This window comes from Rhamphochromis sp. 'chilingali' (genome assembly GCF_963969265.1).
Source record: "Rhamphochromis sp. 'chilingali' genome assembly, chromosome: 4".
NCBI lineage: Eukaryota > Metazoa > Chordata > Actinopteri > Cichliformes > Cichlidae > Rhamphochromis > Rhamphochromis sp. 'chilingali'.
In genome coordinates this window covers 35,411,023-35,425,599 of record NC_137948.1, presented here as the reverse complement: position 1 = coordinate 35,425,599, position 14,577 = coordinate 35,411,023, and the positions used below count along the sequence as shown (strand labels likewise).

The 14,577-nt window shown below is 41.2% G+C and overlaps 1 protein-coding gene and 1 pseudogene across 2 annotated transcripts in view; both read right to left on the bottom strand.

Moving 5' to 3' along the window:
• Positions 1–2,046: 2,046 nt before the first annotated feature.
• LOC308395320 (kallikrein-8-like) overlaps positions 2,047–14,577 on the bottom strand; it is an 83,611-nt pseudogene continuing 71,080 nt past the window's right edge. The window contains exons 4-6 of the transcript in view: positions 2,725–2,777; positions 2,302–2,459; positions 2,047–2,202 (exon numbers count right to left, since the gene is read on the bottom strand). The product of the transcript in view is annotated as a kallikrein-8-like (transcript). The remainder of the gene's footprint in view (positions 2,203–2,301; positions 2,460–2,724; positions 2,778–14,577) is intronic.
• LOC308395921 (lysosomal alpha-mannosidase-like) lies at positions 4,895–8,068 on the bottom strand (the record flags this gene model as incomplete). The annotated part of the gene is made up of 5 exons (XM_080880970.1): positions 7,959–8,068; positions 6,048–6,221; positions 5,778–5,971; positions 5,209–5,341; positions 4,895–5,103 (listed from the first exon to the last, which is right to left on the bottom strand). The coding sequence occupies exons 1-5, from the start codon at positions 8,035–8,037 to the stop codon at positions 4,895–4,897; spliced, it is 789 nt and encodes a 262-aa protein (XP_080737096.1). The 5' UTR covers positions 8,038–8,068.

Here is a 14,577-nt window from a genome sequence, read left to right as displayed (position 1 = left end):
AGTGTGGATGCTGTGTCTAAGACCACGATCATTGTGTTTCCACCATCTGGTGCAAGCTTCATCTGTCTCACTGTGTTCTCCTAAAGGCCAAGACAGCAGGACAGTGAACTCAATCTCACTTATAGGTGCCAGAAATCAGTGGATGTGAGATTAATGGTGGTAATCAGGTTATGCATTTGTTGTCTTCTCAGCAGGTGGGAAACATCTCTCTTTATTTGTTTATGTACATGTGTATCAGAAATCTATTTTCCTGTACAGCTCAGGTTTAAGGCACAATGTTTATCTAATCTAATGAAGATCAGTGCCTTTTTAGAGTCAGTGAAAATACTGACATTAGTGACGTTAACCCTTGACTAAGAGTTTCTTAGTCAATTGTTAATGGGAAACACATTTCCACACCACCATCTTCTAAGCTGTGATGCTACATGTGCAGCAGCAAACGTCCAATTAGTACCGATCAGAAGGTTGGAGGTTCGATCGCTGCCTGATCTGATCTGTATCTCAAAGTATCCTTGGACACGATACTGAACCCCAAACTGCTCTTTCATGTGTCCATCAGAGTATGAATGTTAGATAGAAAGAACTTAGGTACAGAAAAGTGCTTGTATGAATGGGTGAATGAGGTGTATAAAGTACTTTGAGTGCTTGAGTAGAAAAGTGCTATTTAAGAACAAGGATGTGCAAGAATTTGCTAGACACGCTCTTCTTTTTCCAAAACTAAAAATGTTATTTCAAATTTGGCAGCCTGTGTGTCAAAGAGACTGAAGAGTAACTAAAGGGCAAAGTCCAGGAATACAGCCAAACTCAGGAGATCAGTTAGGAGCACAACTGAGCAAAGGTGATTCAAAAAAATGGAGAGAAACTCTGCCATGCAGTGCCATGCTGAGCAGACTGGTTTACAGCCACAAGAGAGACTCAGTGTTCACAGATCATAAAATCTTCAGGGAGCAAAGCTCTCAGAGAAGCTATAATGCAATCCACAGATAGAATACAGTCAAACTCCAAGTGAAATGTTAAACAGTGCATGGATAGCTTTTTGTTCAGCTTTTTCTTCGTATCCTTTTTCCCCCTTTCTAAAGTCTCTTCAGAGGCTTTGCAATTTGTCAAACAGCAGCTGGTAAAAAGGCTTTTGCAGTGAGGCAGGGAGCCTGTTCAAACCAGATTATGCTTGATTTGATGACTGCAGAGAACTTGGGGCTGACAGCTCAGATTAGGATCGGTTCTCCCTTGAAAAGGCATTAGTGTGTTCTGTCATGGCAGGATTTCTGTTCAATGTGCAGGTAGATTGAAATCAAAGGGCACCAAAGACACCCAAACCTGAGGGATCATTACGTGACACCCAAAGCATCTGAGCAGTCTTATTCCTTCATCTGTACCAAATTACTCAGATTCACAGACGTCGTGCACAGCAGACCTGCAATACAACGATGAATAACAGGAGTTACGCCTGCGTTTGACAGGTCAAAATGTCACAGGGAGCAGTTCAGTTAAGTTTCATTCCCCTCCAGAAATCACTTCATGCATGATTATCAGGAACCTTTGAGTAATGACAGCACTTAAGTGAGTGTTTCCTTACCATGTTCCACTTTGTCACCAAGTTTTAGGATGAGAATGTTTTTTTTCTACTTCTATTTTTTTTATATCGTTGTTATTATTTCTGTTGTAATTTGTGTTTGTTTTTTGTTTGTTTGTTCAGTTTTTCAGCCTTGTTGCATTTTTTTCTATTTCCGTTGTGTTTTATTCAACTTCTGTTACATTTTGCAGGATTTTGCAGCTTTTTCTATTGACGGGTGTTTTCTTCAGGGACTCCATATTATTATCTTTAAAACTGCATTTGAAACTTAATGCTGAGCTTTTACTTTCTGCAGTTGAAGTTATCTAAAGAAACTGTGTGTGGGTGCAGCTGAAAAAACGTCTTTTGGCAAATAACACAGAAATTCTGAAATCCTCTACTGCTTATATCAAAGAGAATAAAAGAAACCAAAGCTAAACTCTAAAAGATTATTTATTTCAGCTTGTTTACAGTTATCCACACCTCACAGCTTTTTATGGGTTGATAGTTTTCCTGATCCAATCTGCATACTCAGGATCACAGAGGTCCATGAAGGCAGCCGGTGCTCTGCATACAAAGTCTGGATCTCCCACAAAAGAAGAGACCCCATAAATCCTGCCATTATGAACCACTCCTCCACCAGAGTCTCCCTGCAAGACAGAAATACAGTTTCCCAGGTTTATAAAATCTTTCTGTATTTTGAATGTTTAATAAATGCAGCTGTGAGCTGAGGGATCATGCAAACTCACTCGACATATATCTTTCCCAGGACTTTGTCCACAGAACCAGTGCTGATAGCTCCTGACTCGGTGGACCTCGGGGAATTATTTCTGTAAAATATCATTGAGCTCTGTACAGCTGACAACCTCAGTCTCTGCACAGTGAAGAGAGGGTGATTCACCAGGTTCTAGAAAAAAGGGACAATTAGTTCAGCTTAAAGCACTTTTTTAAAAAATGATGCAGATTTGTATTTTATGCAGAAATGCAGCAGAAAGAAATAAAATGGTCTGAGCTCACAGGAAAAGCTTGTTTTTGCTTTGAACACATTAGAAATGAAGAAAAATACAATTTCAGTACAAATATCTGCAACATCTCTTTACTAATAAAGTAACAGTTTGGATGGTTTGTTTTCTTTTTTCTTAATACAACAAATTTGTTAAAAATCATCTTCCTTCTTTTCTCATTAGCTAGTCCAGTGGTGGCACCATAACCTGCGACCTCAACTCTGGAATGACACAAGAAGTGTTTGGACGCTTTTCTCTCCTTTTTTTGTCAGTTACATACAAATACATATATTGATTGTTTTGCACGTTAACTTTGAAATGTTGCCCTGAGGCCTGTACTATGAAGCAGGATCTCATCTCTCCAGGTAACTTCAGAGTTCTATATGAAGGATTTTGACTTCTTACCAGAGAAAATTGTAAGAGTAACCCTGACCTGCTGTTATATTAGTTATGTCCTTTATAGAGTTTTAGTCACCACTTTATCATCACGCACCACACCTGGCTAGCATGCTTGCACTGTGCTTGCTCAGCGCATTGGGACACCATTCAAGCTCACTGCAGCACATGCTACTTCCTGTTTTAAAGGGCTTTGTAGCAGCCCTTGTTACATGCGTGGGCACGGAGCATGAAGCAGAAAGCACAGCTTAAAAGAGAAGTTGATATACCCGGCGGCGTGACACTGACTGGTGTTTTACACCCTTTTTGGCTCCTACCTCAAAGCACACTGTGCGCTGTCGATCTTACGTGCTGCACAGTAATGTTTAATATTTAGTATTTACAGTTATATTCCCATATATCATTGTGATGTTGTTTATTCTATTGCTCTCGTTTTCTTCTGCTTGTTTTCTTTTTTCATTCTCAGCAGGTGAAATTAAAAAAGTATCTATTGTTAGCTAGTTTATTGTTTATTGTTTATTTATTGTGTCATTCTTTCTCCCTGTCCTATCCCCCAGTCATGTCTGTCCCGTCTTTAAAAAACAAAAATAAAATAAATACATAATTGTAATAAAGGTCAGTCAAATGGACCAATATGGCAAGGCCATGATGATCCACTTGGTAAAGTAAATCCACTTGGCATCTTTCTTGGCCTTCAGACAACAATTCTGATTGCTAAAGATCCAAACCGGACAACAAAAAAAACAAACAAAAACAAAACAAAACATTTCTATGAAAAAAAACAAAACAAAAACACAGAAAACCGTACATTTGCACTCAATGCTTGAACTTAACACTGCTACTGTATTTGTTTTTGTCCCTGTTAGCCTTTATGAGCAGTGGCTCAGGAGGCACAGACCATCTCCACGTGTTGAGCCAATATTTTATGTATATTTACTTAGGTGATTATCTTTTCATATACAGATATAGTGTTTTAATGGGGTATTTATTTTAATGAATATAATCATACATAAAAATGTGAGCAATATCATTTATATAGATCTGTTTTAGTGCTGTGATTCCCCACAGCATGCCCCAACAGAGATCCCAATACCTCTGAGTGTTTTCAATCTGAATGAAAATAAGTAAGCAGCGGAAGGGGAGGCCACCGGTGTTCATGAAATCAAGCTTCATGAATTCAGCAGAGGCTTGTTTAGGATTTTAGATTTCTCGTTAATTCAGGAAGAGCGAACAAAAGCTCTCCTATTATTCTCTTTGTGGCTGTTATTAAATTCTGGCGACGATGCAGTGATATTGTTACAGCCCTACTCTTTACATCTGACTTTATTTTTTCTCATTAGGAGTTTTCCTGTTGAAACATTTTTGGCTGTTGTCATCGTCTGTGTGCATTGTCTGTGTTTCCAGGCCAGAAACCGTAGCGGACAGGTGGGCTACGTCCCGGAGAAATACCTGCAGCTGCCCTCCTCCAACAGCCTGCTGAGCATGCTGCAGTCGCTGGCCGCGCTGGACGCCCGATCCCAGTCCTCCAGCAACTCCACCGAACCTGAAACCGAACTCCCAACCGGCTCCGTCACCTCACACTATTCAAAGCACATTTATATGATGGCTAAAGTGGTGAATGCGGATTATTAAAGGAGGACATTGCATTACACTATCTGTAGATGTCTTTATTATTGTGATCATGACAGGTTCATAAAATAAAACCAGACAGGTTGAGAAAAAAATTATGGGGACCTGCATGAAGATATGCTGACATTACTTGAAACAAGAGGTTCCTACTGAAATTTTACATGTCATGTTAGCTAGTCACAGCTGTATATGGGCTGGGATAAAAAGCACAGCATCCCTTCTGCTTCCTCTTTTTCTAAATCAGAAAGCGTTGTTTGATGTCTTTTGATTTAACATGAGCATTTTTTTCGTAGTGTTAGTTAAACATGCGGTGTTAAGAACACCACGTGACTGATAAATCAGTGTCTCTGTGCGCCAGTGTGGAGTTGTGTCCAACCTGACTGTTGGCGATGACGAGGAAGCGTCCCACCACATCATCAACATTATAGTCTTCAAGATCAGGATCGTCTCTGATAGGTGGGTCACTGCAGAGCTGGTCCCAGCAGAAGCCCTCAGGAGGGTTGTAGCCATTAGGAAGGATCCCTGTTGGTTAACGGGGGCAAGCGGTTAAAAAATAATGTGACACCGTCCTGTTGCTGAGTCCAGAAGTCATTAACATAAAGGGATGAAGAAAGAAACTTTGCATACCAGTAAAGAGGTCAGCCATTGGAGGAGTGAGGCTGTCGGAGGCTCTCCATAGAAGCTCCTGCTCCTTATTCCTCATCCTGCGAGCCCGGTCTTGATAGTCTAGACGACCAAAGAAGAAGCCATCGAATCCCATCTGCAGCAAAAGACAGACAGTTAATGGTTAAAGGAAAGTCAAATGGAAAGCCAGTGAACTAAATTGTGCCTTCATGTAATAATGCAGCATTCTGGAAATAAGCCCATTTGATTCATTGCAGAGCAGCAAATCTGATAATGACGATACAGCCAAAAATTTGTAATGAGAAAACGGAGAGTCTTTCTCGACGTGAGTGCTACCTTCTAACTCTAATTAGCCTCAACTCTCTTCTTTAACTGATAAATTCTCCCATTTTAAGTCTCACTAGAAATCAGGCCTTCCTTAAGGTGACCAATTATGCTCATCCTTCTATTCTGCCCTATACTGCTGATATTAAACATGGCCAACGTTTGAAAGTGTGACAGTGAATGAGCTGAGCAATTCTGAAGTGTGACTCGTACAAAACTCGAAGAATAAACATAAAGAGCTATGCTACCTGTGCAAACATGGAGGCGTGTTCCCGGGCGTGGCCAAAGGGGTCGATGTGCCAGGCGACGCGGGGACGGCCACAGGCTCCAAAAGTCTCATTAAGGAACCTCAGACCAATGGTCATCTGGTCAATGACGGCGCTGTAGTGTGTGGCAGCCTCGTCGCTCATACACCAACCACCATTCACAAATTCCAGACGGCCTGCGGGAGGAGCAGCTTTTGGTAAGGATGCACTGAAACACTTAACGCAGCTGTATAGTACTGAATGGGTATTTACCTTCATTAACCAGCTGTTTGACTGTCTGCTGCATGCTGGAGCTCTGACTCTTCCACCAGTGGTAGAAAAAGGCCGTCTCCACATAGATGAACCTCCTGTCTGGATTCTTCCACAACTGATCCACAACTGAGTCCAGGATGTACTGAACACCAGCGTGCTGGATGTCATTACGATCTACGCGCACAAATGTGCACAGATTTAGGACAAAAGAGACGTTATTTTGTCAATGCTTCAAGAAGTGGTCAGAATTTAGTTGCTGTGTGTCACAGTTTGAAAAATATTTATTTACACTAACGTATCTTAACAGCAAGAAAGTATATGTGCTCATCTGCATTCATGCATATGCCCAAACAAACCACCCTCATTGCAGATGAGTTCTGCTTACATATTAACCCAGACTGGAAATCAATATCAGATGACGGTCACCTGCACAACACCTGGCCTTACAACTTACTATAAACAACATGTGACATTAAAATATGCAAGCTCGACAATCAATTGCACTAAAAGCATAAAACTCTAAAGCAATGAAGAAGTAAACTGTTGCAGTAAACAGTACATTATGAGGCAGCGTGAAATACACGACAGAGTATAAAATTAAACGAAGGTGTTTTAATATCGTCTTCTGGTACATTTCGACAGTGGCTCGGGCCACTTCGGGGGTGGGGTGCCCTCGGCCTCTCGGCCTGGGGCTCGGTCACTCTGGCGCAGCTGGCTGCCGGCGGAGCTCACGGGCAGGTCACTGCAAACCCCCCTGGCTTCTGCTCCACAGCTGCTGAGTGACCCCTCATCTGGGGCTCTCCTCAGCTCTTTCTGGGACAGTGGCACAGCTGCCCCTCTGTTGGTCTTCCTTGGTCTCTTGTGCTCTGAGGGCCTCTGGATGTCTGGAGTCTTGATCTCCTCCATACCTGCTTCATGCCCTGGAGGACGGGGCTGTGGCTCCCCACACCCTCTAGCAGATCATTACATGAAGGAACCTTTTAAAAACAAGCGCGCTCATGCTCACAGGTGTACACACGAGTGCTCACACACACAAACTACACCCTTTTTGGCTCCTACCTTAAAGCACACTGTGTGCTGTCGATCTTACGTGCTGCACAAAAATTGTTTAACATTTAGTATTTACTGTTATATTCCCATAGATCATCGTGATGTTGTTTATTCTATTGCTCTAGTCTTCTTCTGCTTGTTTTCTTTTTTCTTTCTCAACAGGTGATCCAGGAAAAGAAAAAGAGAAAAAAAAGGTGATGAAGCAGATTTTCATTGTCTTTTCTCTCTATCTCTTTTCTCCTTTTTCTTTCCCTCTCCTTCTGTTAACTTTCTTCTGAACTTTTCTTCTTGTTTTTCTTTCCCATCCCCGAGTCCAGTCTGGCCTGATTACAATATCTTAGAATAAAAATAACTAATAAAGATCAAATAAACTATGACAATCAAGTGGGCCAGTATAGCAAAAGGCCCACTTGGGAAAGTAAATCTGTTGGGCATTTTTCTTGGCCTTCAGACAATAATTCTGATTGCTACAGTGCCAGACAGGACACAAAAAAAAAGAAAAAAAAAAGATACATTTCCACATTTCGCACAGCCCCAACAACAGAGAGTAGTTCGAACATGAGTGATGGCTGTCACTCCAGTTCACATTCAAATCAAATCCAGAGATCATGTGAATGAACCACCATTAAAACACATCATAGGGCTTTAAAGCAGGAGGATAACGCTGCTGGTCACAAGACCCACAATCACTTGTAGCAGCAATCAGGAAGATATTTAGTACCAGTCAATAGAGCAGATTAACTTGCATCAGCAGAACTACTAGAGTAAATAGAAACATATGCAAACATTTGACAGAGTAAACACAGAGCAGGAGGTTGGCTAATAGCTTCACAGTGTTTTTTCTGTATGTGTCACACTGACCTCCATAGAAGTACTGGTCCACAGTCTTGAGCCAGCCAACGTCATCATGTGTGTGCGGGACCAGGTGGACATTCAACATGCCCGGCTTGGTGGCATGACATGACTGCACACAGACACACACTCTATGAATACAGCTGTACTGCTCTGTCGGAAGAGTCATAATGTCGACAAATATTCACTCCAAAAAGTGATCGTCTGCCAAAAATATTTTCTTTCTTTCTTTCTTTTTAAATTATAAATATGTATTTATTTGATTTGATTTTCGGTTGTTACAGACGGGACAGACATGACTGGGGGATAAGACAGGGAGAAAGAATGAAAGAAAGAGAGGGGGAGAAAGAAAAATAGAGGGGAGAAGAGATGGTGAGAAAGGTACGCAAGATCGACAGCGCACAATGTGCTTTGAGGTAGCAGCCAAGAAAGGTGTAGTTTGTGTCTGTGAAAACCCGTGTGTCCGCCTGTGTGCACACCTGTGTGCACACCTGTGTGGATCAGCATGCTTGTATTCAAAAGGTTTCTCCATGTAACGATCTGCTAGGGAGTGTGGGGAGCCCCCAGACATTCAGAGGCCCCAGAATACGAGGACCCAAGGAGGACCACCAGGGGTGCAACCGTGCCACCCTCCTGGGAAGAGCTGAGGAGAGCCCTAAACGAGAGGTCACCCAGCAGCCACAGAGCAGAGGCCAGAGGGAGTTGCAGTGGCGTGCCCGCGGGATCTGCCGGCAGCCAGCTGTGCCAGAGAGAATTGGGCCTCAGGCCCAGAGGCTAGAGGCCTGAGTGCACCCCACCTCCCGGAAGGGGCCCACCCGGGCCACGGGCACCAGGCCCTGCCAGTTGGCCACCAGGAGTGAGTCGGCACATACATGAGCGCTCAGCCCCAGACACCAAGAACCACCAACACACCAACGTCTGAGGGCATCAGCCACTGGCAGGGAGTGCAGTGAGGGGAGATAGGCCTCCAAACCTCGGAGAGCCTGAGATGTTCCCAGAGAGGTGGAGTCTAAGACCCAAGCTGACATATAAACACAGACGGTGCATTCCCACCCCCATATACACAAACTCACCCGACGTGGAGACAGACACAAAGAGTCTAACTCTATATCTCAGGTCCAGGTACCCCCGCCCTCAGAGGGGCAAACCGGACCCGGACCCAGGAGATGTAACCCTTCTCTCTGGGGTGGAGGAAAGCAAACCGCCTCCTTATCTGCAGCAGCAGGGAGGCCCCGCATCCCAGACCCCAATCTGACGGCCAGCACCTCCTCCCAGTCCCCCTGCCCAGACGGTTAACAGAACGGGGGTGAGTGAAGACCCCAAACCTCCCTCCACCCGCTCATATGTAGTGTTGCTGCGTCCTGTTCTTAAGTGCATTTAATTATTATTGTCTGTAATTTTAAAAAGCAAAGTTTTCAAGAAATCAACATCCAGGTTTGCAGTTAAAGCCACAAACTCAATCTTCTACCAGTTAATTGTATAACAAACAACCTCACCAGATCTAATAGTACAGGAACAGATCGCTCAGGATTTGACAGGACCAAAACAACATCATCTGCATATATATTCCACAATCACATAGGGATGGGGGTGGGGGGTGGGGCTCGTGTTTAGAATTAGAATTAGAATTAGAATTCAACTTTATTGTCATTGCACATGCACAGGTACAGGGCAACGAAATGCAGTTTGCATCCATCCAGAAGTGCTTTAGTGATATAGATATATTACAATATATAATAGCAATAATATAGATATGTGGCTACAATGTAGCTTGCCATCACCAGTGTGTGAATGTGTGTGTGAATGGGTAAAAAAAAAAAAGAGGCAGCACGGTGGCACGGTGGTTAGCACTGTTGCCGCACAGCAAGAAGGTCCTGAGTTCAATTCCAACATCAGGCTGGGGTCTTTCTGTGTGGAGTTTGCATGTTCTCCCCGTGTTTGCGTGGGTTCTCTCCGGGTACTCCGGCTTCCTCCCACTGTCCAAAGACATGCAGCTTGTGGGGATAGGTTAATTGGATAATTCAAATTGCCACTAGGTGTGAATGGTTGTCTGTCCCTGTGTGTTGGCCCTGCGACAGACTGGCGACCTGTCCAGGTTGTACCCCGCCTTTCGCCCTATGACAGCTGGGATAGGCTCCAGCGCCTACCGCGACCCTGAAAAGGATAAGCGAATGGATGGATGGATGGATAGATATGTAAGTATATTACAGAAATGGGTCTATTATGGTATGTTATAATGTACACGGTATGAAGTATGTTGTGAATATTCTATAACTATAAGTATGTACAGGCTGTAGTGAGTACAAGCTATGAACAGGATATAAATATGAAAAACTATACAGAATATGAAATAATGATACTGATGTTTGTTGCATTTGAAATTATCTGACAGTTAAAATGTTTTATTATTTGTATTGCTCAAAATGACAGCGTGTAATCTGTTATCAGACTCAACTGGCTTCTCTCAAAAAGTAAAATAAGCCCCCCCACCACTTTAATCACACTCTAGATCTTGTTTTAACATACGACATAGAAACGGAACATTTAACAGATAACTCGTAAGCTGGAGATGAAATGGTGTGCAAAAATGTAGTAGATCATCATTTAGCCTGCTTTATTAAAAAAGCCCTCCATAAAGCTAGAACATCTTACTATTCATTACTGATTGAAGAAAATAAGAACAGCTTCTTCCCATGTGCTGTCAGAACTCTTAATGCAAACTAAAAGTATGAACTGACTTCCCCAGTTCATCCACTGTGATGCTGCTATTGATTAGCTATGTGCAATATCTCAGTCTTTCCATGTTTTGTGCAATATTTTAGGCTCATGTGCCATATCTCTAGTGTGTGCAATATTTATGGTCCTGTGCAATATTTTGGTCTCAGTGGTATCTCAGTGGTATTACCACCCTAAACGACCATAGCCCCTCCATCCAGCCAGCGATCGTGGCTCAAGAGTTGGGAGGTCGCCTTGTAATCGGAAGGTTGCCGGTTCGAGACCTGGCTTAGACAGGCTCGGTCGTCGTGTCCTTGGGCAAGACACTTCACCTGTTGCCTACTGGTGGTGGTCAGAAGGCCCGGTGGCGCCAGTGTCCGGCAGCCTTGCCTCTGTCAGTGCGTCCCAGGGTGGCTGTGGCTACAATGTAGCTTGCCATCACCAGTGTGTGAATGGGTGGATGACTGGATGTATAGTGTTTTGGGGTCCTTAGGGACTAGAAAAGCGCTATACAAATACAGACCATTTACCATTTCACCCCTATTTATTTTATTATATAACTGCCCTTGTATACACCCACAATGTTTCTGTTTCAATGTTTCTTACGCATACACCATGTATATAGTTGGTTATTTTTTTCCCTCGTTGTACATTGTTTTCTCTTCTTTACTTTCATTGCATCTCCAGCCCAGTACAGCTTAAGGGAAGTTGGGACAATGTAAAAGACTTTCTTTAGGCAATTGCATTTGAATTACCTAAATTCATGACAGGCATTCAAGCAGTAATGCCTGGACTGAGAAACAAACACACCAAGCTTCTGTGTTGTTTGAGCCAGAGACTGCACTTGTGGATGAACAATACAAACATTTTATGTTTATTATGTCAGTAATGTAACTTGCAATAAAAAGTTATGGGAAGCTTAGACTTAGTTTCAGAATAATTACATCTGATACTTTGTTTTATTGAAAAGGTTATTAAAGTTTTAAATTGTATGACAAATAAAATAATAAATTACTAAAAAACACCAGCTACAATATTCGTAATATGTGTGTTGTTCAGCAGAACAGTGTCCAGTATGTTAGTTGATATACTTTATTTACATTTGAAAACAAAAGTTGGCATTACAAGGAGCGTTTTTAATTCTTAATTTTTAAATAAACATACAGTGTTTATATTAAGTGTTGAATTAGAAAAAGATTCAAGGATATTATGTCAGACAATGGCAGTAAGAAACATAGTATTAAAATAGCTGTATATAGCATTATCTCTTTGACCTGAAGATTAATCTTGAGAAGAGGTCAAAGGTCAGTTATCGTTATGGGGTCTTGCTATATGCTATGACACAAACATAGCAGAGTTGTAAGTATCATAGTTTCTAGGCTCTAAGGCTTTTTGTCAGTTTAATAGTGAGCTTTACAAGATTGATGTTCGTGCTCAAGGTTGGCACAGGCCTAAGTTCGCTTATGACCACTAGAGCTGAAAACAAGACCTCAAGCAATCCTAAGGCTAATTAGCGCGGCTAGCATTTTAATATCTGTTAAATGTTGTCATTGCTAACATATACCTGTTTTACAGCATGGTGAGTAGCGAGAACGCTAAGTTATTGTTAGCTTCGATAAGAAAAATGTGAAGATGTAATATTACCATGAGCTATATGCTAATGTTATTCACTCAAGCAAACATCTCAGTTACGGATTTGCTGCTTTCTAATATCTATGTTTATTTCTGGATATACCTATACCTACGTGCTTATATTACATCCCACATAAAGGGTGAAAAGGCAGTAACTATAAATGACCATAAATTAACTGTAAATTACATTGCAGTGAGCTCCATTCTTATAGTTTTATTACGTGCACACGCAGTTGGCAACCGTAACCAAGGCGAGTGTTTAAATGCACTTCCACAACGTTCCATTCGTTCTTTTGTGCTGGCTCGTGAACTTGTCTTGACCTGCTCCAAACTCAGCTTGTGGAAAGATAACTTTTGGAGAATATTTCTACAGAAAGCGGAATTTACTAGAAAGCGACAGTACAAACGACTTCTTTGAGTCGTTTGTACTTGTGTTTCGTCATAACAGCAAAGCTGGCTGGCTCATCATGGATCCGGACTCATTGAAAGTCACCTGGCTGGTACGTTTCAAAGATTCTTCAATTATTTTAAGAGTCACTAGACAACTATAATAATTTAACAAGTTCCAGTGTGAATATCAAATTTTTAATGTGATCAAAATATGTGTATTCCAAGATTTTTCCCGGTAAATAGTTTGTATGCTTTAAATTTTGCGGGACAGCTGTAGAATTTATTACCGACTGGCCTATGAATGTGAAAAAAGGTGTTACTTTGATTGAAGGCTTCAAATTTGACACTGCCCCCCAATAAAATGGTTAAACTAGCTTAATGGACAAAGATTAGTAAAATACTCCCCAAAAAAAGAATAAAAATAAAATCAGTTTCTATGGTAACAGCATTTTGTCACAATGATAGAACATGCAGGTGAACACACCAGATCCCCTGTAGCTCCTGACATCATTTTCTTCTCTGGATCAAAAGCTTCATTAGGTAAACTATAACGTTTTTCCCCAGCTACATAACGCAGTGATAAAAAAAAATAATCAAAACAAAATAATATAAAAATAATATTGAAAACATTAAGCATAGTCAAAATAATCATGAAGTCAAACCTTTATGTGTGTGTTTTATTTTGTGTTTTATTTTAAAAAATATGTGCTTGGAGTTCCACTGCCTTTGTTTGTATTGGGAACATTTAGGACATGAAATTGGTACATTAAACCTCTGATGCTGTTTCAAAATGTGTTACATTGTTAATGAAAGAATTGTAATAAATAAATAAATAAATAAGAGAATGAGCTACCTAGTTAGTTATACATTTCCTGTAGTATATTTATGTAACAAGCTATTTATGTCCAGTTATTTACAAATGAGTACCTATTATCCATTACCTACTCCAACGTAGTGTTTGCATAAAGGTTTAAAAAGGACAAATAAAAAGAAATGAATGTATACAAAATAAAATAGTGTTACCATAAAAGTGTAGTGTGCACAGAGTGAGCTGCCTTGGTGGAGGTTTGGTGCTCTTCTATTAAAAATGGATGCTTCACTTAATGATGTGAACTTAGTTGACATCTTTTGATCTCACATGAAAAAGTCGAAGTGTCACTCAGTCTGACATAAATGTAGCCTAAAATGCTCTTCTGTCATCATCTGCTCAAACTAATAAATGTAGGTCTGTTGCTTTAGCACTGGCTGTTTATTACATTCCTAATGTTATTTTAAACTTGTTTCCTTACAGACTGTCTTGACTATGTGGTTGAGCGTCCTGCAGAAGAAGGCCTTCCTCAAGTCATCAGGATCCTGGATGACAGTCTCCTGAACGCCATCTCTTCTGATGAAGCACAGGAAACTGATGCCCAGCGTGTCGGTGACGGTGAGTATATCCCTCCCTCAGTCTTCCCCTTTTCTAATAAAGAACTGGATGCTGATGCGTGTCAGCGAAGTGCAAGATGAAAAAACCCTCCCTGAAAATGAGGAATCAATGCTGGAAAGTCATTTTATTGCTTTGAGGTCTGTTTATTGCAAATATCTTTGACTTGTTTTTATGCCTTGTAATGTTTATGTGTGTATTTATGTCTTATAATGTTTATATGTGTATTTATGTCTTGTACTGCTGGTAAGTAACTTTCTTGCACTGAGGTCTGTTTATTGCAAGTATCTTTGACTTGTTTTTATGTCTTGTAATGTTTATGTGTGTATTTATGTCTTGTATTGCTGGTAAGTAACTTTCTTGCACTGAGGTCTGTTTGTCGCAAATATCTTTGCCTTGTTTTTATGTCTTGTAATGTTTATGTGTGTATTTATGTCTTGTATTGCTGGTAAGTAACTTTCTTGCACT